This window comes from Microtus pennsylvanicus, chromosome 4 (assembly GCF_037038515.1).
Source record: "Microtus pennsylvanicus isolate mMicPen1 chromosome 4, mMicPen1.hap1, whole genome shotgun sequence".
In the NCBI taxonomy this organism is placed as follows: Eukaryota; Metazoa; Chordata; class Mammalia; order Rodentia; family Cricetidae; genus Microtus; species Microtus pennsylvanicus.
The window spans coordinates 21828938-21856817 of record NC_134582.1 but is presented as its reverse complement, the minus strand read 5'-3'; the positions used below and the strand labels follow the sequence as shown (position 1 = coordinate 21856817).

General features: G+C 40.5%; 1 protein-coding gene across 3 annotated transcripts in view; it reads left to right on the top strand.

Moving 5' to 3' along the window:
* The window catches only part of Wdr7 (WD repeat domain 7), a 277322-nt gene that overhangs the window by 178558 nt on the left and 70884 nt on the right, over window positions 1-27880 (top strand). For all 3 annotated transcript variants that reach the window (XM_075968486.1, XM_075968485.1, XM_075968488.1), the window contains one exon: window positions 21469-21655. In XM_075968486.1, the coding sequence (XP_075824601.1) occupies window positions 21469-21655 (187 nt within the window). The remainder of the gene's footprint in view (window positions 1-21468; window positions 21656-27880) is intronic.

Sequence of the window (27880 nt, the reverse complement as noted above, 5' to 3'; positions counted from 1 at the left end):
AGTGTTCCAAATCAGTTACATATAAGCCTGCGCCCAGATTAACGTCTGTGCAGCAAACGAACAGAACTGGCTCTCGGGGGGGAAAAGCTCATGAGTCATTAGGACTCCATCCATGCCGCAGTGGCATGAGGCTGATCACTGTATTAACAGAACGTATTTTGCTCAGCAGATTATTCCCTGTGAGTCAAGTGTCTTATAGGTAGAATTATATAAATCCTTGTAGCTTAATTCTTCAGATTTTCTTATGTAGTTACCCTCTTGGCATAGAAATAGCAGTTTATTTTTCTGATGTATAAGTATTAAAATCATTGTCATTGACGGTCTTATGTATTTATTAATGCCTTAGATGGTAGTTGCTTGCTTTCAATGTAAATTTAAAAGGCAAATTTAAGCCTTACTTAAAATAATAACAGAAAGTGTCTCACCTGCCATGAAGATTGTGTAGTTTTTATTGGTCTAGCTTAAATCCTGTTAAATCTTGAAGATGTTTTTTCCTTTATGAGTATCTCCCTGTGTTTGTTTCTGTGTGAGTGTCTGACATCTGTGTAGAGCTGGACTTCCAGGTGATTGATTGTAAGATACCTGATGTGGTGCTGGGAACTGTAGTCCCAGAAGAGCAGCAAACACACAGCCACTGAGCCATCTCCTTGGTTCCCATCATCCTCTTTTTTTTTTTAAGATAATACTTCTTTGTGGTGTTTGAGTTCTTTTATTTAAATTGTAATTAGTTTAATTGTATACTAATTCTCAATCCCTAGTATAGTATGCATTTTAAAGTTTCAGTCTTTTGAGAAGCTTTGGATTTAAAGTGTTTTAGCACTTCAACTTAATTACTTCTAAACTTAATAACAATAATAGTGTGACTTTGGTGCAGTGAAGTCTCCCATAGCCCTTTCTTTAAAAAATAATTTATTGAGAATTTCATACATGCATACAATTTGTTATAAGTAAGATCACTCCCCGTTCCCTCTCCTGCAATTTTTTCCCTATCCCACCACCACTCCTCTCTCCTAATTTCTCTCTCTCTCTCCCTCTCCTTCCCTCCCTTTCTCCCACCTTCCCTCCTTCCTCCCCCCACCCTGGCCCCACACTGAATGTAGTGTCATATGCATGGGTATAAGGCCATCTGCTGGAACTTGGGTAGTCTCTCAGGGACCACACCCCTGAAGAAAACTAACTCTCCCTTTCCCAGCAGCTACCAATTGCTACTAGCTCCTCAACAAAGGGTCAGGGTCTTTTTAGCCTTCATTCAGAAGATGCTGGGTAATTCTACACGAGACATTATAAGTGTTTACCATTCATGTCGTGTGCAAAGTGGAAATCAAGTGCAGTCATTCTAACTTTCTCCACCTAAAAACTGGGGTAAGGTATGTGGCTCTTTCCTGACAGAAGGGACGTAGCTAGGAAACAGAGTTTTGCCCTCGCTGAAGGGACTTGTTTAGGTGATTATACTTGAGTTTCCTGTCAGGCTGAGAAAGCTTCACTTTCAGTTATTCTTTTCAAGCTTCTTTCCTCAAAAGAGTCTTTCTTTGTGGATGGACTATGCAACAATAGAACACTGTAAAGTTTTGTTTTATACAACAGTAAGAGAATTGAACAAAGTAAGGAAGTTGAAATAAATATTAACTGAATACAAAATACTGACATGGGACTATTAAGATATTATAATAAGAAAGCACACAGATGGTATTATAAAACTGTCTATTGCTTGGGCAGGAGGTGGAAGACAGATTTGGTGAAGCAAAGACTTAGCACCAAATGAAGCTGAGACTTTAAAGTATATTTTTCCAAACAGTAGTGAAACTTGTGTATTATATGAGTTCCTTTTTGGGTGGTAGGAAAGCTTTAGAAAGCATTGTTCTGCATTTCATCTATTTTTTAATTAAATATTTTTTTTACTTTATTTGGGTAAAGCTAGAGAATAAGTAATAGTGCTTCGTTGGCAACTGAAAAGTTAAGAATATAATCTTTTTTCAATAGCAATGATACCTAGTTGAATTTTACTCATAGTTATTGTGAAGAAACATGTCTCTGTGTTATATAAAATCATATAAGTGCTAAAAATGTAATTTGATGTGGAAATAATTCCATGCACAATGACTTTTAATGGAGAAGCAATTTATCAATTTCTATGAGCAGTATAAGCTATATTTACTTATTTACTTTAAAAACATGAATACTTCGTTTACTTTAAAAACATGAATAACATTTCGGTGAAGTCAAGCAGAAACATCAAATTCACTTTGATCCCAAGTTCAAAATGATACCAGGCTTGCTGGGGACATGTACACTTCAATGTCGTTATAGTAACGATTTAAGGAATTACCTTGTTACCTTGGAAATGAGCAAGTAAGTGGAAATAAACATTTATTCTGTGTTCTATGGGAGTGTGCCTTGGTTTAATCAGTTGGCAGGGAGAGGAAATTCTGTCACGCCTTTAAAATATTTAAGAATGTTATTAATTTGTGAGTATATGTGAAAAAGAGACAGACAGACAGACAGGGAAGTGTATGCGTAGCAACCTGTGGAAGCCAGAAGAAGGTGTCAGATCCCCAGAAGCTGGAATTACAGGTGAGCTGCCCAATGTGGTGCTGGGAACTGAACTCCTGAACTCTGATCCTCTGCCAAAACAAAAAGTGCTGAGCCATCTCTCCTAGCCCAGAAACTCTTTAGAATAGTGTTCTAGTCAATAAATTAAGATGGAATGATAAAATTTGGTTTTTTCCCCCCACAATGAATTAACAGACCTGGGCTATAGTTCTCAACCCCACCCTAAGACAGTCAGACAGCGTCCTTAACTTCTGCTGGAAGTGCATCATTCTCCAGGTGGAAGCTGCTCAACTGCTTTGTGGGGATACAGAGATCAGAGCATTGGAAAACTGTTGGAAGCATGTGACCATCAGAGCCACACTTAAGGAAACTCCACTATAGATGGGAATTGACATAGGTAGAGGACAAACTATAAACTTATATGTAAGAGGGGCTTATATTATAATTAGTGTAGGTAAGTAGTGAAGGAAAGAATGAAGAAAAGGAGAAGCAGAGGTGGGGCAGCAGGGAGGGGCACAGGAAAAAATGGATACAACTGTAGCTCTGACACGCAACGAAGTTAAAGAATTGATTGTTATTCCAGACGTGATAATAGTTTTGTGGGTTGTTTTTAATGCCTCAATCTTTAAGACAGACATGATGAAATATTTATAAGTGGGGTTTGTTGCAAAGTAACTCGAGGTGCTAGAGAGGAGGCCAAGAGTAGATCATTTTTAAGTCACATGAATTTTTTGCTCATAGTTTTGGAAGCTAGGAAGTTCACCATCGAAGTGCCAGAAGGCTTTCCATATTATGAGGACTTGTACCTTGTAGATGGCACTTTCTGCTCAACATCGTCGTATGACAGAAAGGTTGAACAGGTTATTTGAGGTCTATATAACACTAGTAGTAATGACATAAAAGTCATTTCAAAGTCTTGGATTCTTTATGCTTTTACTTGGGGTATTTGATTTCAGCATAGGAACTCTATGGGACAAAGACTTTCGGATTATAGCATCTTCTTAGGTGGAGAAGTGCTGTTTGTGTAGCATCTTCAGAGATGGACAGCGTGTTGTTTCTGCACCATCTATAAAGGTGAATGGTGTGCTCTGTGCAACATCTACACAGGTGGACAGTGTGCTCTGTGCACATCTACACAGGTGGACAGTGTGCTCTGTGCACATCTACACAGGTGGACAGTGTGCTCTGTGCACATCTACACAGGTGGACAGTGTGCTGTGTGCACATCTACACAGGTGGACAGTGTGCTCTGTGCACATCTACACAGGTGGACAGTGTGCTCTGTGCACATCTACACAGGTGGACAGTGTGCTCTGTGCACATCTACACAGGTGGACAGTGTGCTCTGTGCACATCTACACAGGTGGGCTTGTGCTCTGTGCACATCTACACAGGTGGACAGTGTGCTCTGTGCACATCTACACAGGTGGACAGTGTGCTCTGTGCACATCTACACAGGTGGACAGTGTGCTGTGTGCACATCTACACAGGTGGACAGTGTGCTGTGTGCACATCTACACAGGTGGACAGTGTGCTCTGTGCACATCTACACAGGTGGACAGTGTGCTCTGTGCACATCTACACAGGTGGACAGTGTGCTCTGTGCACATCTACACAGGTGGACAGTGTGCTCTGTGCACATCTACACAGGTGGACAGTGTGCTCTGTGCACATCTACACAGGTGGACAGTGTGCTCTGTGCACATCTACACAGGTGGACAGTGTGCTCTGTGCACATCTACACAGGTGGACAGTGTGCTCTGTGCACATCTACACAGGTGGACAGTGTGCTCTGTGCACATCTACACAGGTGGACAGTGTGCTCTGTGCACATCTACACAGGTGGACAGTGTGCTCTGTGCACATCTACACAGGTGGACAGTGTGCTCTGTGCACATCTACACAGGTGGACAGTGTGCTCTGTGCACATCTACACAGGTGGACAGTGTGCTCTGTGCACATCTACACAGGTGGGCTTGTGCTCTGTGCACATCTACACAGGTGGGCAGTGTGCTCTGTGCACATCTACACAGGTGGGCAGTGTGCTATCTATGTAGTATGTATGCAGGTGGGCAGTGTGCTGTCTCTGTAGTGTCTACACAGTGGACAGTATGCTGTTTGCAGAGTCTTCGTTTCTCTTAGTAACCATGAACTCTCCTTGTTGCTTTGGGGGACACACGTATTCTTTTTCCTGCCTCTGTAACAGTTTTATGAGTGCGCACTTGACTGGTACAGTTTGATTCTTTCCATAACTGAAACAGGGCTTGTGCTGAGCCCCTTTACTGTCTCAGAGCAGAATTGATCTCGTTTTCACATTTTATTCACCCTCTACAGATTTTGAAAGGAAGAAAAATGGCATTGCTAGCTCACTTTAACTAGGCCAGAGTTAATAAGGGCAAGCTAGTTGTTGTGATACTGCTGCCTTTTCCTGCCTTGTTTGGATGTGTGAATACAGTGGGGTTTCAGGTGAACAGCCTCCAACATCCTGGAGGAGTTCTGATGAAGGCTTCCACTCTTCATACATGTGGGAAGGAGTCTGTACCTGACTGTTAAGATCTAGTATATTGCTGTCAGGAGAGAACTTCAAGGTGTATTTCATCTGAAGTTTCAAACATAAAACCCCTTTGCAGATAGCATCCAAAATTGTAAGATATAACCTAGATAATACGTTTTTGTGTGAACAGCATACCTAATTTGAACAGAACTTAGGATTCCAAGTCAGAAAATTTCCTTCATTCTGGCAGTACCGATAATGTGTTGTGTATAGTTTCTGGCAACAATTTTTTATCACCCCCTCCCCCCCAAATGAAACTAGTATTATATTTCTCAAAAAAACTATTTCCAGAATTAAATGAAATAGCACATGTCAATACACAGCCTGTGTCTGCTCTTAGGGAGCAAATACAGATTTCTTTTGTGCATCTTTCAGTCCTGACTTGCAGTTTATGGTTGTTTCCTCATTGTTTGCTGAAATGGTCTGTGGCGCCTTAAAAAGGATTAGTGTCCAAGAAGTTCTGCACTTAAAAAAAAATCCCCTTTGAAATATAAGAATAGTTGTAATGAATTTCTCTATGTTTGAAAAAATTAAAAAATGGTCTAAATGATGAAAATGAGGCGATGGAAGGAGAGGAGTATGACCTATAAAAGCCTGACCTCTGTTTGCAGGCCATGCATTATCTTACTGAGTACTACTGTCAACTCAAGAAACAGGTCTCATCCAGATAAGTGTCTTAATAGATGAGAAGATCTATATACCAGGGCTCACCTCCAGTTACCTTAGAGCTCTCTGCTTTACCCAAAGTTTTTTAGCCAGTAGGGAGATGAAGGTAGGATTTTCCTTCTAATTGGAAGCAGGCTGAGGAGAAAGGTGTAAAGTGAGAGAAAATACTTGAATTTTCTGAAGTACGTTGTGATTTTCATGGACCTGTGTCCCCCCCTCCTCCCCATTGTGATGCCTTCACCCTGACATTTTAAACTATGGCTTGGTGCTGTATATTATTCTCAGGTCTGTGAGAATAGCAAGAATGATGAAGCGCTATTGTTCTATTATACATTCCAGTATATGAACAAATTCAATTAAATGATGCAGCACTATTGCTGTTATACATTCCTATATATGAACACATGATTTGGTGGTATGAAATTAAATCATGGTATAAAGCATTGGCAATATTTTGTGGTCTTATTTTTTTATTACTGATCCCAGGTGATTTAGAAGGATTTGTGTGTGTGTGTGTGTGTGTGTGTATAAAACAAGCAAGTACTATAGCCTGTTTAAGGTTTTACTTAGATGTCAACGATAGTGAAATAACAGAAAATAAACTTCTTAGTTTCACTGACACTGCTACTTCCTTCTTGTCTATTAAAAATGAAGACTGGATTATAGTGATATTTTGTTATGTTGAAGAATTAACTGATGCAAATTAATCTGTTGCTGTTTTGCAGATTTAGTGAAAAAAGCTATATTTGAAAAAATGTTTTTAACGTTAAAATTATACATTAGCCAATACAGTATGAAGCATCTAATTGCTTCCTGTCCCTTCCAAAATTACTCAGCCTGAAAAGATAGCACATATTGATTTACTGTATAGTAAATGTTCAATTGTCTCTTTCCTCTAAAACACACACACACACACCACTCACATACTACACTTCAGGGAACTGCACATCAAACCCTTGCTTTCATCAAATAAGGAGGCAATAAATATCTTTATCCCCTGTAAAAGGAAATGGCATTAGACACACAAAGTGGACAGCAGCAGCAGTGTGAGCTTCACTTTTAAGGTCCCTGTTTCCCAAGACAAACCCCCATCTCGCAACAGTGATTGATCAGTCTGCTTATATGCACACGTAACAGTGTCTGCTTCACAGTTGCCTGTATATTCTGTGAGAAGCAATGTCAACATGTTGCATCTGCTTGATAATATTTTTAGAAATTCACATAAGTATCGTGAAATTCCAGTTGTGCTTTCCCCATGGTCTTGCTTTTTTTTCAGGACAGGGCCACTAAACCAGAGAAGGAAATTTATTCACAGGATATGCTCTGGATTTACAACCGTATAAATTTCTCATCCTTCCTTGTGATTTCCAGGCTGAACTACTAGTTTTAGTCATCCTGAAGCTCACTCCGTAAAGCGAGTGAAAGGGCCCAGCAGCAGCGTCTTAGAGAAATGCTCTAAGGTGGTCTGTGTAAGCAGCACTCTCCAGAAGTAACAGCGTGGGGCAGTTCTTCTTAAACGCGTGTAAATCATCTAGGATTTTTAGTCTGTGATGTTGGTTGCTTCAGGTATTTTTGAGATCGACATGACTTTTTCTTTGTTACAGCTTATGTTACTTGATACATTGCTGGGACTCCATCTATTAAAAAAAATACAGAGTAACCGGGATATTTTAAAAATATATTTGACCATCTCTAATTGAGCACTAATAGCCAAGACTCGTTTAGATTTTTCCGGAGCTCTTGTAAGCACACTGACACCCTTGGCATCCTAGAGCGGTGGGTAGACTTGAGTAGGGAGCTGGTGTTTACTGGAGCGTTCCCATTAACATAGCCACCACTTCTGGGTTAGATAATGGACTCAAAGGTTAAGAGCAGAGGACTTCAACAGCTCCAATCAGCAGGGCCTTCCCAGGGCTAATTACCTCTTTACTGCGCTGACTCTAATGTGACATGTTTATTGCTTTAACTAACAACTCATTAGCTTAGTTGATGTTTTTGTCAATATTAATTCGTTCATTTAAGCCAAGTCAAAGCTTAAACAAAGATGTCCAGACTGAGAAACGGGCAGCCAAGTGACTTTTGTTTGCCCATCTTCCCCAATCCTTATTCACATTCAGTAAAATAAATGTGTAGAAAGGGAGCTGTTTAAAGTGCATGCATTGAGAAAGTTGGTGTTTGTCCTTTTCCCGGTACCTAGACCAATTCTGAACGGACTTATATGCTGGCTTCAGTCTGCGTGCCACAGCTTCCTTGGGCTTTAACAAATGCTGTGGGTACAGCCTTAGTGGTCTCCACTATATACCCGTGAGAGGTTAACCTGCAGCAGCTCTTTGTTCCAGCTCAGGATTTACTGTTGTTAGAAAAGAGATCAAGTAATTTCCATATGACTTTATTCTTCACTTATGCTCTCATCATAAGATAGCTTGCAATGAGAGTATGACTTCCTTAATTATCTTTTTTTAATTATTTATTTATTTATTTATTTTGGTTTTTTGAGACAGGGTTTCTCTGTGGTTTTGGAGCCTGTCCTGGAACTAGCTCTTGTAGACCAGGCTGGTCTCGAACTCACAGAGATCTGCCTGCCTCTGCCTCCCAAGTGCTGGGATTAAAGGTGTGCGCCACCACCGCCCGGATTCCTTAATTATCTTGAATGAACTGTTTAAAAGAAGATATTGTTGTGAGGTTATAATGGAGTATTTTACTCCTTCCCACTCTTTTTTCTTTCTTTCTTCCTTTCTTTTTTTTGCGGATTTCTCCCTCCCTCTTGGTTAATGGTAGTTTTATGAGAGATGATCATTGTTTGGTTTCATATGATTTTTTATTTTATATGTTTGACTATTTGCGCCCAAATATATGTATGGGCACCTTGTATGTGCTTAATGTTTGTGGTGGTCTCAAGAGGGGTTTTGGAACCCCTGGATCTTTGCAACTGGAGTTAATAATGGCAGTGAGTCACCATGTAGAGTCTATGAATCAAACCTGGATTCTCTAAAAGACCAACAAGAATTCTTATCCACTGAACCATCTCTCCAGCCCCTAGTTTCTTGTACTTTTAAATAATAGTTGGGTTCCTTAATATGTAAGATTTTCCCAGGTGGTATTGGTTGGGAAGGCTTGAAGGAGTCATGGGAAGCAGGCTAGGCTTGGCACAGTAAGAGGGTAGGAGAAACCATTGGCGAAGGTTCAGCCTTGGTTGATCCCCAGAATTAAAGGAGTCATGGAGAGAAGTTTAGTTTTGGTATTACGTGGCATGGGTAGAGTGAAGTTGCAGTGGAGAGCCCAGCATTTTGGAAATGCCAGTGCATGGGACAACTACCAAGGACAGCATCAAGCGTGGAGTGGGGAGCTGGCTTGAGCCTCTGATGGAAACCATGTATGCTTTGGATAGCAGAGCCAGAGAAGTGGAGCTGGCTAGACCTTTTGGAGCTCACAAGATCATGAGCAAATCACAGATATCTCACCTTGAGCCCTTTACACCACTGGATTTTGGTTTTGCTTTGATGTGACTGCAACTCTGTCCTGGCTCTTCCTTTTTTGAAAGAATAAATCTCTAACTTGTTTTTTATTTCGTGTAAACCACAACTGAGCGCCTGTAATTTTAAAGTAATTTTGGATATTTTGGAGAGACTTACAGCGTTACAAAAGACAAGGTATTTTTAAAAGACGACTTTTAAAGAGTTTGAATTTTTAAGAACTGTGTCTCTTAAAAGTTGAAATGCTTTTTATTGTGATATGATACGAATATGAGATCTTGGGAATAAACAAGAAAGGAATGGTAAAAAATTAATAGTTGGGTTCTTATATATATTACAGTTGTGCAAATGGACAAAAGAACTGAGTATGTTCCTCAGATTGAGCAGTAACTTCAGAACTCTGGGATTTAATAGACAAGTCCCCTCCACCAGATGTTTAATAGCACCTGGATGACAAAGGATCAAAGGGCAGTCCTGTGGCACCCAGACCTTGGTAATGTGGGAAGGACGAGGGAAATCCGTCTTGGAAAGGCTATTCTCTGCATTAAAGGCTAGAGCCTCACTCTGACTGCTCCTGAAAGCTGATGAGGTCCACAGATGGCTGATAAACATGTGTATAGAACATAAACTCAAATGCTTGCACTTACTCACCCTTCTCCACCAGTAGTAGGCTGCGTGGTCAACAAGTTATTATCAGTACTCATGGGAATCATCCATCAGCACAGGAAGTAAAAATATTTTCATTTGAATAGATTATATTTAATATATAGATATGTATCTATATATTAAGTATTATCTTTCACTCTACTGAAACCGAATTAATATCACCTATAACTTACAAGGTGGCAAATCCCATTATCACATTTTAGCCTTTTTGTCAGTTTGTTGTCACACGTGACAGTTCTAGCTCTGTTGGAACCTGAAACTTCCTTCTCATGGTTTCTGAGGTAGCATCTTCTCTCGCCTCTTTGGCCACTGACTGTTTTGGTATTTAAAAGTTCTCTTGCATTTATGTTCATTCTTTACGCAAATAAATGGTTGTTTTCCAGATTAAAATTTAGCCTTAGTTTTTATACCTAAACCCACATATCCAGGAATTCAGCTAACAACCCCCCCTGTGAGGAGCAGAGCCAGCGGCTGTAAGGCACTTGGCAATTAAGATGTCTACATGCGATCGCCTTTCAAATATTCTGTGTTATAGTAAGCCAGTCTCAAAGCCCTGTTGCCACTGGAAATCAGTGCAGTGATTTGAGATGCCATGTCTTAGGCACGGGGTTGGGCTGCCTCTAAAGTTCTAGTTCTTGTCTTGACCTTTGGGCACCTTCAGGACTTACAGCTTAGGGCTGGTTCATTAATGTATTAGAGCCTGCCTTAAGTTTGTCATAGTAGAGTTGCTTTGTGTGCGACTGGCTCCTGAACATACCTTCTAACCATCACAGTATTCCAAGGCACGCATAATGGTTTCACTCATGGTCCTCACACACCCTCACGTGTCCACAGTTGGGCTAGGGGGATGGCTAGCACTTGCCCTGCAGCATGGTGTGCTGGACTTTCCAGGATGGACCTAAAAGCCAGGCCTGCTGACACACACCTATAACCCCAGCACTGCTGTGTCGAGATGGAAGGCAAAGACAGAAATAGTCCTTGGAACCCTGTCTGCAGTTAAAAACAAGAGACCTTGTCCCAAACAATGTGGAAGGTGAGCACCATGGTTGTCCCTTGGCCTCCACATGTGTGTCATGGCACATATATGTACATAAACAATTCATACATATACAGAGAGAGGGGTAACAGGGAGAGAGGCAAAGAGAAATATCCAAAACTACACTAGATCGCTGTCCCCTGCATAAACAGCAGGCAGACAATGCTCTTTCTGCTGTTAGCTTGTTTTTGGTAAATGGCATTTGGTAAACTCTCATTCACATTGGTTGTTTGTGCCAGAATCCTTGGACTCCTGCTTCCTCTCTGTCATGAAAATAGCTAAGCCCTAAATGAATCCTCTATGGTCTGCCATTAAAACAACTTTGAACCTCCACAACTACTGCAGTTCTTGCTGGTCTGCTATCTTTTTTTGAGTCTTTGGAAGCTCTTCCCATGTGGCCTTCCTAATGTCACCTTTTCCCCAACTATATATAATGTGTCCTGTGCACAGCACCAGCTTTTTCCCACTGTGAAACAAGACAAGGCCACTCTGCTCCCTATATCCCCCAGAGTTCCTCATGGCACTTAGAGTAAAGCCCACATTTGAAGAGCCCTGCACAGTCCGTTGTGTGACTTCTCCTGTGCCCACATGTCCTGCTGCTCCTCCCCCTTGTTCACTGCCATGCAGCTACACTGAGGTTTTCACTGTCCCAGGTGTCCTGGGCAGGCACCTTCCTCAGACCTTTTGTGCTTCTCCTAAAGCAGTCATGAATTTCTCTAACTCTGCTCAAGCTCCGAGCCATCTTCTTCCCTGCTCTTTCCCTCACTTCCTCGGCTGCTGTGCTTTGTTCTTCTGCCCAGCACTTGTAGTACTTGATGTATCTGTGGGGTCATCTGGCTCTTACCGAAGCATTGTAGAAGCCTAAAATTTGGGACTGAAAGTAGTACCTGGCTCATTTCCGGCCCTCAGTGAGACTGCTTATGAAAAGATAATTAGCTCTGAAGTGCATGAACCAGCACTTCATCAGTGGGGTCCCTTCCCCTACCTCCTTCCTGCCCTCTCATCGATGAGTCCTGCAGGAGCCCTTCACCTGCTGAGAGGAGAATAAAGAAAAGTTTGGATTGGCCAACATTCAGTAGATTATAGATTTTTAACAGGCCTCTGATCTTGTAAACATCCACTTCTGTTCTTCATTGACGGCCCACAACTTCTCAACCACTGGCCCTTTCTACTTGTCTTAGGTAGAAGGCCATGTGCACTGGGCAGTACCCCTGTGTTGGTAGGATGGCCAGACTATCTCATGTTTTAGTCTGTTGTCCAAAATGAGTTATACCAAAGCAAAACGAGACTGAATTCCCCTATGTGGTATAGCTTTGTTAATTTGACATTCAGTAAGTCAAGGAAAAAAATTGTACTTTGTATCCAAAAGACCTTGAATTTATACTCTTCATTGTAAGAAAGGAAACTAGTAATTATTTCAAAATGGATCATTTAATCCTTTAATCAAAAGAAATGAAGACTTATTTTTTACACTGTACAGAAAGCAAAACGATTGCCTGAGAGTGTGTGTCTATTGTCTGGCTTATTTGTTTGTTTTTGAGACGAAGTCTTGTTATGTAACCCTGGCCGGGAACTCACAGAACTCCTCCTGCCTCTGCTTCATAAGTCTGGTATTAAAGGCCTGTGCCTCCAGCAACTAGTAATTAAAGTGTTTGCTAATTATTCCATACTTACAAATCACACATATTAGTGTCATTTTTAATCATATTAAGTACCTGTGTGATGCAATGTGTTGGAATCCCCAGAATGTATGAAGCAAAGAAATAGAACTCTGTTGGCCCTCTGCCATCCCTGTTCTTTGATGGGCAAAGCAAGTGGGAAAAGGCTTCATTCACTAGGTTACACTTTGAAATAAGTGGCTAATCATTATTTATTCATTTTGCACTCATTGTAATGGCATAAATCATAATAAATTCATTTGGTTTAAAGTGTATATAATATTCCTTCCCTCAGGAATTTCCCTGTAATTGAGCTATTAATTAAAGTATTTTTTTTTAAATGACCCCTTTTCCTTCTCTGCAGTTAGTGGACAGTTAGTGGCTGTTTCTTCATCCGTGAGTCCAAGTCTGCTGAATGAGGTTGTTGTAACTAGGACTGTTGCCCAGTAAGGGAGTGAGCGGAGCAGAGATTATTATGTCTCCTTCCAGTAGCTATGATGGTAGCAGGGTTTGGTCTCTGAAGCCATGTAGAAAAATGCTGTGAAGTGTTAATCATGTTTTAAACCAATAAGAAAATATCATTTAATTTTCCCTTGCTGAAGTCTGATTTGATACTGTTTTCAGTTTTAATTTTTATTTCTTAAATATTTTCTTTCTGGCTAATATTTTCCCATCAGCATTGGTTGCCGTACAACTGAAGCTTCTGCCATAAAACCCAGAGCTGCTCTGATCTTGATGCCTCCTCCCCTCTCTTACGTTGTCCTCCCTTCTTCTGCAGCCTATAGTTACCCAGTGCAGCTGGCTCCTGCTGGCAGGGTGCGGACTGCTAGAATGCTTATGGCAGTGAGTGCTAGACACAGTGTAGGTAAGCGCAGGAGTCCTGTGAGCTCTTCAGTTTCAAACAAGAAAGGATGATAAGTCTTGGGCAAAATTACCGTGAAAGGGTTGAAAAAATTACAAATGAGAGCCTGGGCAGAATGTCGCTGGTTTCACACTTTTGCAAAGATCTTTTCTTGTTTAGTGACAAACTGAGCAGACCAGTACTATAAAATTCAGTTTGTGTCTTGGTGGGATCTGCTAACTTGGCTGTGGAAATAAATACATACACTCTGGTGATGTGCTATTGTGTGTAGCAGGCAGGTGGCTATGTGGGGTGTGTGTATCCTATGTGGACTAAACAAGCTGGCTTTTCTACGTGCCTCTTGTGTTTGTGATGTGCTGAGTGGAACGGAAGGTCTCACTCTGAGGTTCAGTCAGTGGGCAAAAGCGAAACAGTAGTATATGGATGTTATTAAAGAAACGATGATGAAAAGAATACCTGATGCCCATAGAAGTGTATAGCTTAGCTATGTCTTTTCAGCTAATGAAACGTTTTTATGTACTATATATATAACATTCTTTAATAAATCGAGTCTGTGTTTTGTGATAAATACATGTTTCAGAATACAAATTCATTAAGCATTTCTGTAATATCATTACAGCACAAAGGCATTCGTGTGCCTGTGAGCTATGATTTGTATATTTATTTTTGAAAAGCCATTGTAACTAGGGAGACAACTACAAAATATAAGCACTATTGATTTTATTTATTTATTTTTTGTTTTTGTTGTTGTTTTGGGATTTTTATTTTTGATTGAATTGAAGTGAATTGAATACTGTTCAGTTTCTGCTTGAATAGTATTCCTTGTGACAAGGCAGTGAGTGAGCCCTGCTGCCTCTTCTCAGCGCAGCACAGAGGGGCTCTGCTTGGCTTTCTGGTCTCAGCCCTTTCCTCAGTTTTAGTGTTTTACTGTTAGAACAAAGCATAAACGTTTTCTTGAACCATTGCTCCTTTATAGCACTTTTCAAAATGATTAAGATTAAAGTTGATACCTTCAAACACTAAGAAATAAGGTAAAATTGCACTAAAATATTAGCTATTGATATCACTGTTGGCTGTATGTTGACAAAATTTTCTCAACAGCCAGAGGCTCTGAGTTAATTGTGATTTATCCAGTGCTGGGCTTCTGTATGTTCAGCTTTTATTTCGTTCTCCCGGGCCGAGTCTCTGTCTGAAGTTGGCATTGTGTTTGTACACTCAGCTGCACTGAGGTGATGGTGACAAGCTGCGTGCTGAATTCTCACTGTAAAGCTGTCGCTGTCCGTACCACTTACAGATAGGGAAAGCTAAGAATTCCGTCATTTGACTTTGGTTGTGGCTCCAGGTTGCACAAAGCAATGTATAATTTTAGTCTGTGGTGAGTTGGGGTAGAGCCCCTTGGCGTGTGCAGTCCTGAGCCGGTGCCCAGGAGTAGGGCTTAGTATTTGTGAGTCATAGAGACAGCATTTCTTTTTAGTTCCTCACGACATTAAATCTCTCTAAGTGGCTGTGGTTTGCAGTGTTTGAAGTACCATAAACCAGTAAAACTTATAGAATTATATCTAATTACATTTGAGGAAATTTAGAACTGTTTCAAGTTTTTTCTTTTGTCTGATACCAACATTAGAAAATACTTTTGTATGTAATGGTTTTGAAAATGTCTGTATTCCATTAAGATGTTAAGAAGGTAATTCTACCAAGAAAGTAGTAATCCCATTATCACCTCAAATAAGCATTCTTTTTCATTTAATAACTTTTCTTTTAAGATAGATACCTTATTGTTGATATTTTTCTCATTTAATCTTAGAACCCTGGGAATCGGGCCTTGGGCTAAGACAGGTTTGTAGGTGACTCTTGGAAATCAGGGTGGCTGACTGTGTTGCACACATACAACTTAAAGCAGGGTTTGCCAAGCTGCAGCTGTGAATGCCGCGCTGTGCTACGCCTATGCCAGGGAAGGAAGGCCTTTTTATCGTTTCACATGACCAAGGGAGTGTTGGATATGGATCAGGTTGGAAATAAATGACCAAGTAAAAATTACCATGAAAGAGGTATCAAACGCTTGTCTGGAGACCTGGAGACTGGAGATGTGGCTCAGGCCTGAGTTTGAATCCCAGCTCTACACGGGAAGACTTACAGTTGCCTTTAACTCCACTTTGAGGGGATTCAATGCTCTGTTCTGACTTCTAGGCAACCACACCTGTGCACATAATTAAGAATAAAAACAAATCTAAAAGGAAGCTAGAATAAGTGAAAGGCAGAATGTTGTTTGTTAAATACTTAGTTTATGACTCACTGCATACTATTTGTTTAGCATGAGTGATGCCTACCTTCAGTCCCTAGCACCATGAGGTGGGTGGGAGAAAGGGATGAAGAAAGGTGAGGGGGTATTGGAGGGGATGAGAGGGAGAGAGAGGGAAGGAGGGAGAGAGGGAAGAATTTCATTCTAAGATAAGCAGGGAGGAGTAGCAGAAATTGCTTGCTACATACCCTATAGTACTTTCCTGTTCAGAGTCATACAAAATTCTATGTAATTTCCAGATCTTTCTGTGTTTTGCTTTGCTTTGACTGTTTTCTTCCATTTACCTTTGCCTCTGATTAGCTAATTCCTACTTAAATTTCCTGTAGGGCATTGATGTCATTATTTAGATTGTGGAGTGTTGTGGAATATTACTTTAACTAGGCAAAGATGTGTTACATTTGTTTGTACTGCAAAATGTTACTTTAACTGTGTAATGTGTTACGTTCATGTTGCATTTGTTTCACCTTGACTGCCTAAAGCACCTGGTTGGCAAAACAAAAAGCTGAATGGCCAATAGCTAGGCAGAGAAAAGATATGTGGGGCTGTCATGCAGAGAGAACAAATAGGAGGAGAAATGTAGCTTGAAAAGAATGGGAGTGTGAGAAGAAGGAGAAGAGCACAAGGAAGAAAGAGAGGGAGATGCCTGGGGCCAGAAGCCATGCAGTTTCCAGACAGACATGAGAAGTACTGAAAGTAATATATACTGAAGGAAAGAAAGTTGAAAGCCCCCAGGCCAAATGTAGATGAAGAGAAACAGGTTAATTTAAGTTAAATAAAAAAGGCTAGCCAGAAACAAGCATAAACTAAGACCAAGCATTCATGACTGATAAAAAGTCTCTGTGTTATGTTTTGGGAGCTGTTTGGTAGTCCAAAAGAAAAAACCTGGTACACAGGAGAGTTCTCACCATCTTTACTGACCAACGTGTCTTGAAACCAGAAGAGTTAATTCAGTATAACTTTGTAACGTCTGTGATTTACGTATGTTGTTTTGAATAAGTTCTCTGGTACAGATGTGGAATTTTGGCATTTGTATGTCTTTGTAATTCTAAAACAACTCATAAAAAAATTCAAAAAAATATTTTCTTATTAATAGACTTTAAAGCCATGTGTGGAGATAGCCATTTCTCTCTCTTCTCTTTTGATGCCTTCCACATGGGTTCCCAGATCTGTGAAACTTGCCCTGGCATAATGGTTGAAATCTTTGTTATCTGGAGACTACAGTTTAAACTGCAGAAGGTCATTGAATGATTGATGCATGGGCAATGGTGCTCAGAGATCTTGTGTTTCACATTAGGCACCATCTTTACCATCCATGGCTGGTCACTACCACATATGAGAGGAACAGGCACTCTGATGGTGCACTGCGGGCATAAGAGTCTTCTGAGAAACCCTTGCTGGTTTCTCCTCCCTGCCGTTTCATTCAAGGTCATGTGGTCACCTCCTCCAGATTGCCCTTTCTACCACACCAGAACAGTGATAGGAAATACCAAGTAGCCAGTCTTTTATTGTTTTGCTGTTGTTATTTGTTTGTGTTGTTGTTTTTCTCAGAATGAATATGTCTGAGTTGTGAGGAAGCTGTCCTCAGCATCTCTAGATCGAGGCCCTTAGAGAGCAGCCCGGTCCATCACTTAGAACTCTTATGTATAGGTGGAGTTCTCTTCTACCAGTCAGTTCTGTCCTGCCAAGCAACTCCCAAATAATCACACAGAACTTATTAACTATAAATGCTCAGCTGATAGCTTATATTTGTTAATAATTAGCCCTTACATCTTAAATTAACTTTGGGTAACTGTCTAGGCAGCCAGATGTTCCTGTCATTAGGTAATATTATACCGTTCTGGGGTCTTTTATGGAGTTAAAGATTAAATACAAAAATTAAAGGTTTTTTGTTATGATAAAAGGTAAATTAGGTATAAAACTTCAGACTGACAAAGATAAGATAGATAGTAGAGTATTGTCTCTAATTTTGCCAAATACAATTAGACTAGATATTGTAACTATAATTCTTAATTGATAACTGTTTTTGTTATATATACTTTTGCTGTGTTAAAGTTAAAACCTTCCTTTTTATTTAGACAAGGGAAAAATGCTGTGGAATAATCCTTTTGTACACTGTGAATATGTATTACCCTCATTGGTTTAATAAAGTGCCAACTGGCCAATAGCTAGGAAGGAAGAACATAGGAGGGAGAGCCAGACTGAGAGAACCTTGGGAGGAAGAAGGACAGAATCACCAGCCAAATGCAGAGGAAGCAGGAAATGGACATGCCATGCTGGAAAGAGGTACCACCGCGTGGTGGACCATAGATAAATATGGTTAATTTAAGACGTAAGAGCTAGTTAGTAATAAGCCTGAGTTATCGGCCAAGCATTTATAATTAATAAGAAGTCTCTATGTGGTTATTTGTGTGCCAACTGGTAGGATAGAGCTGACTGGCAGGACAGAAAAAACTCTGCCTACAAATGGGGCCCATATTGGGTGCCATATAATGTGATTTCATTTATCGTCTATTATAAAATTCAGTGACAAGTATGAAAGCTAAAAACCTGAGGTAATCACAAAGGACAACGAAACACCCACTGCCGCAGTTTACTTCTGTGCTCAGAAAGGCCCATGAATCCTTCTACTCTATCTCTTCTCCCTTCAGGACTCTTTCTCAAGTATGCTAGGGAACTCTATGATCCATTCCCACCAGCTGAATGTGAACCCTGCCTCTCCGACCAACCTCTCGAACCAATGCCTGATTGGACATCAGGCCACAACATAGACAAACTTCAGCAAACATGTGGCAGCCTGCAGTAAGAGGGGCTGACCACTGAAATGCTTAAAACATTGTATCTAGGAAACTTACTCCCTAAGGGAGCCCCCCTGAGACTGGAAGTCTTTCCTGCTGTTGCTTTAGGAAGTCTGCAGAGAACAGCAGAATGGGTTTCTCTGCCGCTTCTACAACTTCCTGAAAACAAACAGGAAGGTGACAGTTCTCTTGTCATTTTGTACCAGCATTCTGACTTACGTAATTAGGGACTGCTTTCAGAATGCACATGCAGTAGAGGCAGATACGAGATCCACGGTAGGCACCAGTGTGTGCTGTGCTGTGGAAGCTGGAAGATGCAGACGGGAACAAGAAATACCATTCCTGCCCTCAAGAGACTGGCACAGTTAACAGAAAGAGGAAATGGCACAGACATGTTTGAAAGACATGGCCAGAGTATAAAGAATAGTAGACTGCTTTTTAAAAAGGAATATGTTAATTCTTTGTTCTGAAACCAAAGCATAAAAGGTTTACTAGTTCATTGATGTGGTTGAACATGGGTAAATTCATGACTCCCTTATGAAGTATTTTCAGGGAGATTCTTTTTTTTTCCCCTCAGAGACCTTCTGAGTATACTTTATTTTTTTAGTTTTATGTATGAGTAGTGAACCCATGGTCATGACTGCTTTGTCATTCTGACACAGAATTGATGGCTGTGTCTATGTATGTAGTGTTTTAGGGGAAATGATTTGGTATATACCAGGTGTGTGTGTGTGTGTGTGTGTGTGTGTGTGTGTGTGTGTGTGTGTGTGTGTGTGTGTCTGTTTAACAAGTTTTCTTAAGTATTGATTTTGTTGTGGTACTTTCATGTGTTCTTTTGTTGTTGTTGATGATGATGCTCTTGCCTCATTCCTTTCCTCTGTCCTGCTAATTCCCCTCTGCTGGTCTTCCTCCCTTCCCCATAGCGCCCCTGCTGTTTGTTTGTTGTGTGGAGGTGTGGTGTGGATGGGAGCAGAGCCTTGCCAGGCCACAGCATGCAGACAGTGTCAGGACAGCTTCCCTATGCCAAGGGGCCAAACTGAGGTTGTCAAGCTTTATAGGCAGGAGCTAGCCTCCCTTCTCTTTTAAGTCACAGGTGATCTGTTACTCTCCCTGCCTCCCAAGAACATCTTTTTCTACTTTGATGCTTCCTTTTCTAGTTTTATGAGCTCCACCCACACCCCTAGAAACATGTATAAAAATTAGAATCTAAGAGAAATTTGTGGTATTTTTTTTCTGAATTTGAGTTATTTCACTTAATGTGCTTGCCATTTCCATTCATTTTCTTACAAATGTATGATCTTATTTTTCTTTATAACTGAATAAAATTCCATTGCATGTATTTGCATTTCATTTAAAAGGTTCTGTGACTGAGAAGTTCAGAACCGCCATATACAGAATGCAGCCGTAGACTCAGTCTAATAGAACTTTTCCTTTTCACCTCCATTTCAAGCCATTCTACTCAGTAGTTGACTATTGAAGAATAAGTAGTTAATTTTTGTGTCAGGTATACACTTTTAAGAAAATGGGTGCATCGGGTCAGTGAGATGACTCAGCAGGAAAGGCTCTTGCTTCCAAGCCTGCTCACTTGAATTTGCTTCCCAGCACTCTCATAATAGGAGAGAACCATCTCCCAGAAGTTGTCTCTGATGTTATCCACACACACAATAAGTAATAAGGGAAGGAAGGAAGGAAAGTGGGTACTAACTGATCATGTTCTTTATGAACCCAGCATGCCTTGTTTTGAGCACTTACTAGGGTAGTTCGCTGGGAATCCATTCTGTAGCATAAGCACAGTACACATGTGTACCTTTCATCGGAGAAAGCAATCATTGCCACTTCTTCATAGACAAGGATACAGAGGCTCGGTGAGTAACTGAAGTGGCAGTCTCTAAAGGTTAGGAAAGCCTGCTTCTCCCTCAGAGTGTACCTGATGCCAGTGTTCCCTGTCTCAACGGGTTGCTTGTGCTACAATTCCAGAATGGCTTTGTAACTTCTCCTTCGGAGAACAAACAAAAGAAGCTCTTCAAAATTAGTTTTCTTAGCCTCGGGTGATGACATATGCCTTTAATTCTGTCACCTGGGAGGCAGAGAGGCAGATGTCTGTGCCTTTGAGGCCAGCCTGGTCTACATGGTGAGTTCTTAGACAGTCAGGGCCTCACACAGAGAATCTGTCAAAAAAACAAAAATAAACAAACAAACAAAAACCCTAATGAATGAATATATTAATTAGTTAAATCCCCATGATTTCTAGTGGTTCCCCTTTTGAGTGTCAAGGTGCCTTTTAAAGTCAATGGTCCTTTGTAGTTAATGGCCACTGAGCTTTCCTGTCACTAGGCTCAGCCTTCAGTATACAAGGGAACATGCAGATCCAAAGCTAGATGGCTACATCAGACTTAGAAATTCTGTTATGCTACTATTATTTATATAATAAACTTGTGTGAAGAATGGTATTATAACTGTACCAGAATGTGGAAAGAAATGTCTCAAACCTCAAATCTCACATGGTGCCTTCCGTAGCCCCTCCACTGATAACGCCTTTAAAGACAAGTCCATCTAAAGATGGGCATGTTTGCCCATTACCTGTGTTAGATACAATAAAAAGGTTACACTATTTGAACCATCATTAATTTGTGATTCTGATTTGAATAGAGCATCGGGAGCTAGGTCACTCATGTTTAAATATAGAAGTATATATTTATATATAATTGTTATATAATTAAGCACTTAATATACTGTAAAATGTTGTGTGTGGCCTAAGTTTTCCTCTTGAAAATATAGGGCTAAACAAAGTATAAGCTTAAAATCTCTTAGGGGTTTATTGTTCAAACCCTTTTGGGAAAAATTGAAGTATATTTATATTTTCAAAGTACACTTAATATTCTGATTTTTTTTTTTTTTTTTTTTTTTAGGTAAGGCACTGACATTTCTTCTGCTACAGCCACCAAGTCCCAAGCTTCCTCCTCACAGCACCATCCGGAGAACTGCCATTGACCTGATTGGGCGAGGGTTCACTGTGTGGGAGCCTTACATGGATGTGTCCGCTGTGCTGATGGGGCTTCTGGAGCTGTGTGCAGATGCTGAGAAACAACTTGCCAAGTATGTGTGATCCCAGTGGGTTCAGGTGTTGTTGTTGGAGGTGTTGGTTGTACTTTAGAAACTGTGTGTGTAATCAGCAGTAAATCTACTTGGCACGATGGCCACGCTTGTAGCCACAGCACTCAGGATGCCAAGTCAGGAGGATTGCGGCAAGTTCAAAGCCAGATAGGGCTATACAGTGTCTTGAAAAATAAACACACACAAAAAAAAATATAAACTCAGCAGAAAATACAAAATTGAGATGAAGCCTTAAGATAATGAATGATCTATTACATAATTTTCAAATTGTGTTTATTACACCTTAAGGCATTACTGATTAATAATTGTGTAAACATATTTATAGGGAAAATGATATACATAATTGGTCCTAGATCAAAACTGTTTTAATAATAGAAGATTGAACTAGACAATTTGGGGTTGGGAAGGTAGGTTGGCTCAGTGGGCAAAGACACTTGCCACCAAGACTGACAATCTTAGGTTCAATCTCTTGGCCCCACATAGGAAGAAAAGAACAAACTCCTGCAAGTTGTCCTATGACCTCCACTGATACAATTCATTTGCATGTGCTCATGTGTGTATGCATACACACACATTCACTAAGTAAATGAAATACATTAAATTTTTTAACATAATCATCACTTTAAGAACAACAGAAGATGAAAATGTACAGAAAGAGTTGAGAGCCTGGATTGAGTGGGAACGTGTGCTGATGAGCCGGCTAGGGGTTGTGGTATGCAGATGTGCATTGGTGCTGTCTTAGGACCCCGTCTCCTGACCCAGGAAAATGGCTGTCTCTAGGGTGCTGTCTTAGGACCCAGTCTCCTGACCCAGGAAAATGGCTGTCTCTAGGGTGTTTTGTGCAAGTGGCATAAAGTTGGTGATTGTCAGCAAAAGTAAGCTGACAGTGTCCAGCCATCACGACTGCCTAGTTCCCAATAGTGCTAGCCCCGGGTAGGTGCCTTTCTCCCCATTGCACTGCCTACATGCCTTAGGAACAATGATCTTCAGCCTTTCTGAAATTTCCCTGTCCTAGGTAGTTCACAGAAATGAAGCCACGCTCCTATATTCTTTTATGATTCCCTTCTTTCACTTATTCCTCTTACAGAGTCCATCCATATTGTAGTATTTGACTGTTTTATTTTGTGTTTTAGCTGAATTCCATCCTACCTGTGGTTAGACATTGTCTTGTCTATCTGTTGATAGACATGTGCTACTTTCTACCTTTTGGTCTTGTGAGCAGAGCTACTGTGAACATCCATGTATAAGTGGTTATGTGAGAACTCATTTTCATTTTCAAAGTGGAATTACTAGAACTTATAATTCCATGTTTAAATTTTCCAGGAGTCACATAACAGTTTTTCATAGTGGCTGGATTTTCATCAGCAGCAGCACTGTGCAAACAAACTTTGCATTTTTCCATCTACTTTTTAAAGTATCTCATTCTAGTGAATAGAAAGTGGTAGAAATTCCTCGACTGCTCCATGATACATCTCTGTGGAAAAATGACTGACATGCCAGTGTCGTTATTGTTGACCTTTTTAGAACTAAAATGATCTGCTCATTGCTTTCTGGCTGCTTTCCCTTATGCACGGTTCCCTCCAGTTACAGCACGCTGGGGGCCTACTGTCCTTCAGTTAGATGTGCTAAGTGCACTAAGTGGAAACCTATCCCCCGCCTTAATTGGTAGGAGGGTATTCACTGCAAACCTAGATTGTTGGATTTTTTTTACTCCAGCCCCATGTTGGGTGCTAAAATGATTTTATTACTCTTTTGGTCTTTGTTTTTTTTGGGGGGGGGTGTTTCACTATCCAGTTTACAAATAAATCACATACGGAGACACCTATTATTGCTTATAAATGCCTTGGCTTGTTTCTAGCCAGCTTTTCTTAAATTAAATTAACTTCAATTATCCCATATGCCTTTCCCTTTTGGCCTTCTTCCCTTTTTAACTTATGTTACTTTCACTCTTACTCTGTGACTGGTGGTGTGGCAGGGTAGCTGGACCCTGACATCTTCCTCTCCTTGTTCATTCTTTCTCCTCTCTATTCAGAGTTCTCCTTCTATTTATACTCTCTACCTGCTAGTCCTGCCTATCCTTTCTCCTGCCTTGCTATTGGCTGTTCAGCTCTTTATTAGACCATTCAGGTGTTTTAGACAGGCATAATAACACAGCTTCACAGAGTTAAATGCAGCCTAAGCAAAAGCAACACTTCTTTACATCATTAAATATCGCAGAACATAAACAAATGTAACACACCTTAAAATAATATTCTACAACACTAGTCAGCTGCTTTCCTCTTATTCCTCTTGTTACACCTCCATATTTTCTAATGTCACTTCTAGGTCTCCCTAGCTACATTAAAGTGTCTGTTTCAAAAGGCCGATGCTAACTAAAATGAGCTTATAATTGCAAAGAACTTAAGAGGAGTGGTTAGAACATTTTAAGTATTTTAAATTTGTTTCTCGTTACTGTGATAAAACATTTTGTCAAAACCCAACTTAGGACAGCAAGGAGTTTTATTTCCCTTACACTTTCCAAGTCAAAGTCCATCCTTGAGAGAAGTCAAGGAAGGACTTTGAAGGCAAAATCATGGAGGAATGCTGATTGCTCATGCCCTGGCCTCAACTAACTTTCACATACAGGTACCTATAACAGCCCACCTAGGGTTAGTATTCCCCACAGTGAACTGGGTCCTTCTACATCAGTTAGCAATCAAGATGATGGCCCACAGATATGCCACAGCCCAGTCAAATAGAGGCAACCAGAGCATTAAGAGACTGATGAGTTACCGTGGCAGTTGCTGTGTAAGTGGAGATGCTGTTGGGGTGGTCCCAGTGTTCAACAGATTACAGGCTGGCAAGCGAGCAGCTTTATAGATTAGTGGCCAGAACAGTTTCTGATAAAGGAAGGCAGCAGATATTTCCCAGGTAACTTTTGGAGTTAGGAGGGGTGTTGGCCCATACATTTGCACCAATAGTACAAGACAGCTGGTCTTTGCGAAAATCTTAAGAACATATTTTCTATCTTTAGTCTCCTCCTTACTCGACGTTGTGTACCTACAGGAGAGCACAGCATGGGCTGCAGGCACTTGAGAAACATGTAGCATGTTTAATTAGTCAATAAAATGGTTTGTTTTCAGATCTGTCCAAACCCAAATTCACAAGTTTATATTCTGTTTTGTTTCCTGGAATGAATGGTAGGTTTCATTTTAGCTTTAGTTTTTATAATTTTGTTTTTAAAATAAGTTTACATCAAGCGTATATTAGCAATATGTACAAAGTAAACATGTACATCTTCAGAGAGTGTCAAGAGACATAAATTCTGTAGTTTTCAGTAGGTAATTTAAATCTTGCTTTTACATCCTTTCTCTCACAAAGATTAGTATGACTTTCTCTACATAGCTCTGAATAAACAAATGTATCAGCATTTAGCCTTGAGGAGTCCAATGTACTTTTCATCATGATAAATTGCATAATAAACAACAAAATGTTTGCTTATTAATCTCTAACAAGATTTAGATTGAAAATGGCCTCTTCCATCCATGACACACTTGGTAGATGCTACAGAGTACTTACTGAGATGAGGGAAGTAAAACAGCAGTGTACTCAGGGGCTCAAAGACGACTCTTAGCCTCCCCACTCCTCCTGTCTTGCTGTGGCTGATTTGCTATGTACACAATAACAGGGCTCAACTGCCTTGATTCTGTCCATGATGCTAAGCTCGCAGTGTGAAAAAGTTAATATAATGCCAAGTGCTTAAAAGTTCAGTTCACATTTATGGAAAGAGCAACCATAGCAACTATTGCCCTCTTTATTCCCATTCTTGTATCATCCAAGAGTTCTCCCTCCCTCTCTTTCAAGTACTGGCATTCCTTGTAAGAACTGGAACTTGGAGTTTTTGTCACAGACCTGTAAGGTGCCTTGAGGTCAATAGAACATTTCCCCAGAATTCATAACACCTTTCAGTAGAATTCTGACTTACCACTTATGTCTAGTTCTGTCTAGACAACATCAGCACTTTTTTCTAGTTTTTTTTTCCCAGTTATTGTGCTTGAAGGTGTGCTTACTAACATGCAGGCATTTATTTATTAACAAATCCTATGAAAGGATTAGTGTTAGATATTTCTAGTTTCAGGTGGAATCAAAGATACTGTCTCACAATGGCCAAGACATTGAGGTAAAGGCGCTGACAGGCCTTCTGGGATGATTAACAGGGTAAGCAGGTGTACCTGGGTTTTCACATCAGAATAGGCTGTGGAGAATAACGGGGACACACAACAGCACCAGGCCAGGCTCTGGCATGTCTCTGAACAAATGCCAACTGAAAGTAAATGTCCTCTGACCTAACAGCAGGATGCAAACTGGGATTCACCCATTAAGAAACACAACAGTTAGGCCAAAGATTGGTTGCAGCTGGAGGTTCCTGACTTGTAGTTAGCACCTACTGTGTGCACTGATGTGAGATAGATCTGCGGGTTCCAAGTGCAGTCTCAAATTGATGCAGGGGAGATTGGGATTCACCTCTCGGAGCTCTTAGTGTAATTAATAAATAATTTAAGAACAGACTCAAATGGAAGCTCAAGGACAATTTTATTGGAGTTTAAAAGGAAAAAAACCCACAGCAAGTGAGCTGTAAATCTCAGCAGCTTCCTGGAGGAGAATAGGAGTGTGTATGTGTTGTGGGGGGTAGGGTCATGCTGTTTAAGCTGTCCTGTCATGAAGGTCAGACACATGACAGACAAGCATCCACATGACTGGGAGGAAGCTTTGGGGAAAAGTAAGAAAGCCTAAAATGTTGCAGAGTCCCAAAGTGTTAAACAGTGCCTGCTTAGAGAAGACCTAGAAGAAAGTAAGGGAACATATACTAATCTGAATATTTCAGAAAAGTGGGCAGATGTACAAAGCTGCATGGCTGCAAACCAGTAAACTACAGTGCTAGGGGTGGATATTCTGAGAAGGAAAATACAATATTCCTTTAAAAGATACATTCTGCCCACCTCCTTACCATGACTTACTGTAAACTGTCTTCCTAGGGGTGGTTCTTTAACTAAGTGATTGACCTTGGCAAACTGGAGCGTTAGGTCACAGGCCAGAGGTTCTGTCCTCATACAAGAATGAGGTTTCCCTTACTGAACCTAATTCTTACTCTACACACCCACCTCTGAAGAGGTGACCATAAATCATTTAGGAACTAAATTAGACATCAGAGCCCTCTAAATTTCTGGTGTCTCTGACAATGAGGCAGCCAGGAGCTCAAGGGAATTTGGGGATTTTGTCTAGATAAAACTGGGTTCTTTTCTTGGAAGTCTTTTTACCCTATACTACTTACCTAATTTCTATCTCTGTCTGAGCCTTTATTGCTTACTCTACCAATATACAATGCTACTCAGGAGTTTATGTGCTGTGCTTATTGCAAACACATTCATTTAGGTATACAGAAGCCCAAGGCAGTAAACATGATCTTTCCCATTTTGCAAGTGCACACACACAGATATAGTGTATGAATCTGTGAGAGATGCTATCACTTGTTTTCTAGATGGTAAAAATTACTGGGTTTATGTTGACAGAGGTTTTTGTCCTGCCTGGTCTTGCAGCCATTCAATCCCAAAGAAGCACACAGAGGGTTATATTAATCATAAACTGGCTGGCCTGTTAGCTCAGGCTTTTTATTAACTCTTATATCTTAATTAACCCATAATTGTTGTCTGTGTTAGCCACGTGGCTGGGTACCTTTTATCAGCAAGGCACTCTCATCTTTCTACCTCTGTGTCTGGGTGACAACTGCAGACTGAACCTTTCCTTTTCCCAGAATTCTCCTATTCTGGTTGCCCCACTTATGCTTCCTGCCTTGCTACTGGCCGGTGAACATTTTATTAGACCAATACAAGTGACAAATCTTTACAGGGTAGAAGACCATTGTCCCAGAGCACTTCCCCTCCCCCCTTTTTTTCAAAACAATAGCTCTGAATCTAATCTCCTTCTGACCATTATCCATAACAACTTATAACCAATACACTAAACAAAGAAAAACATCCATAATCCATTTCTTCCAGGCTACTTCCTGCTGATTGCAGGCACTGATAATCTTATGGGGACCTAAAGAAAATTTAGGATTATGGTCAAGTCCTAACTGGATTGTTCTGTGAGTCTTGATCATCTCAGCCAACAGTCTTGAAGCTGTTCTGGATGTAGAACTCAGAGGAAACTCCAATTGAGGCCCTCTGA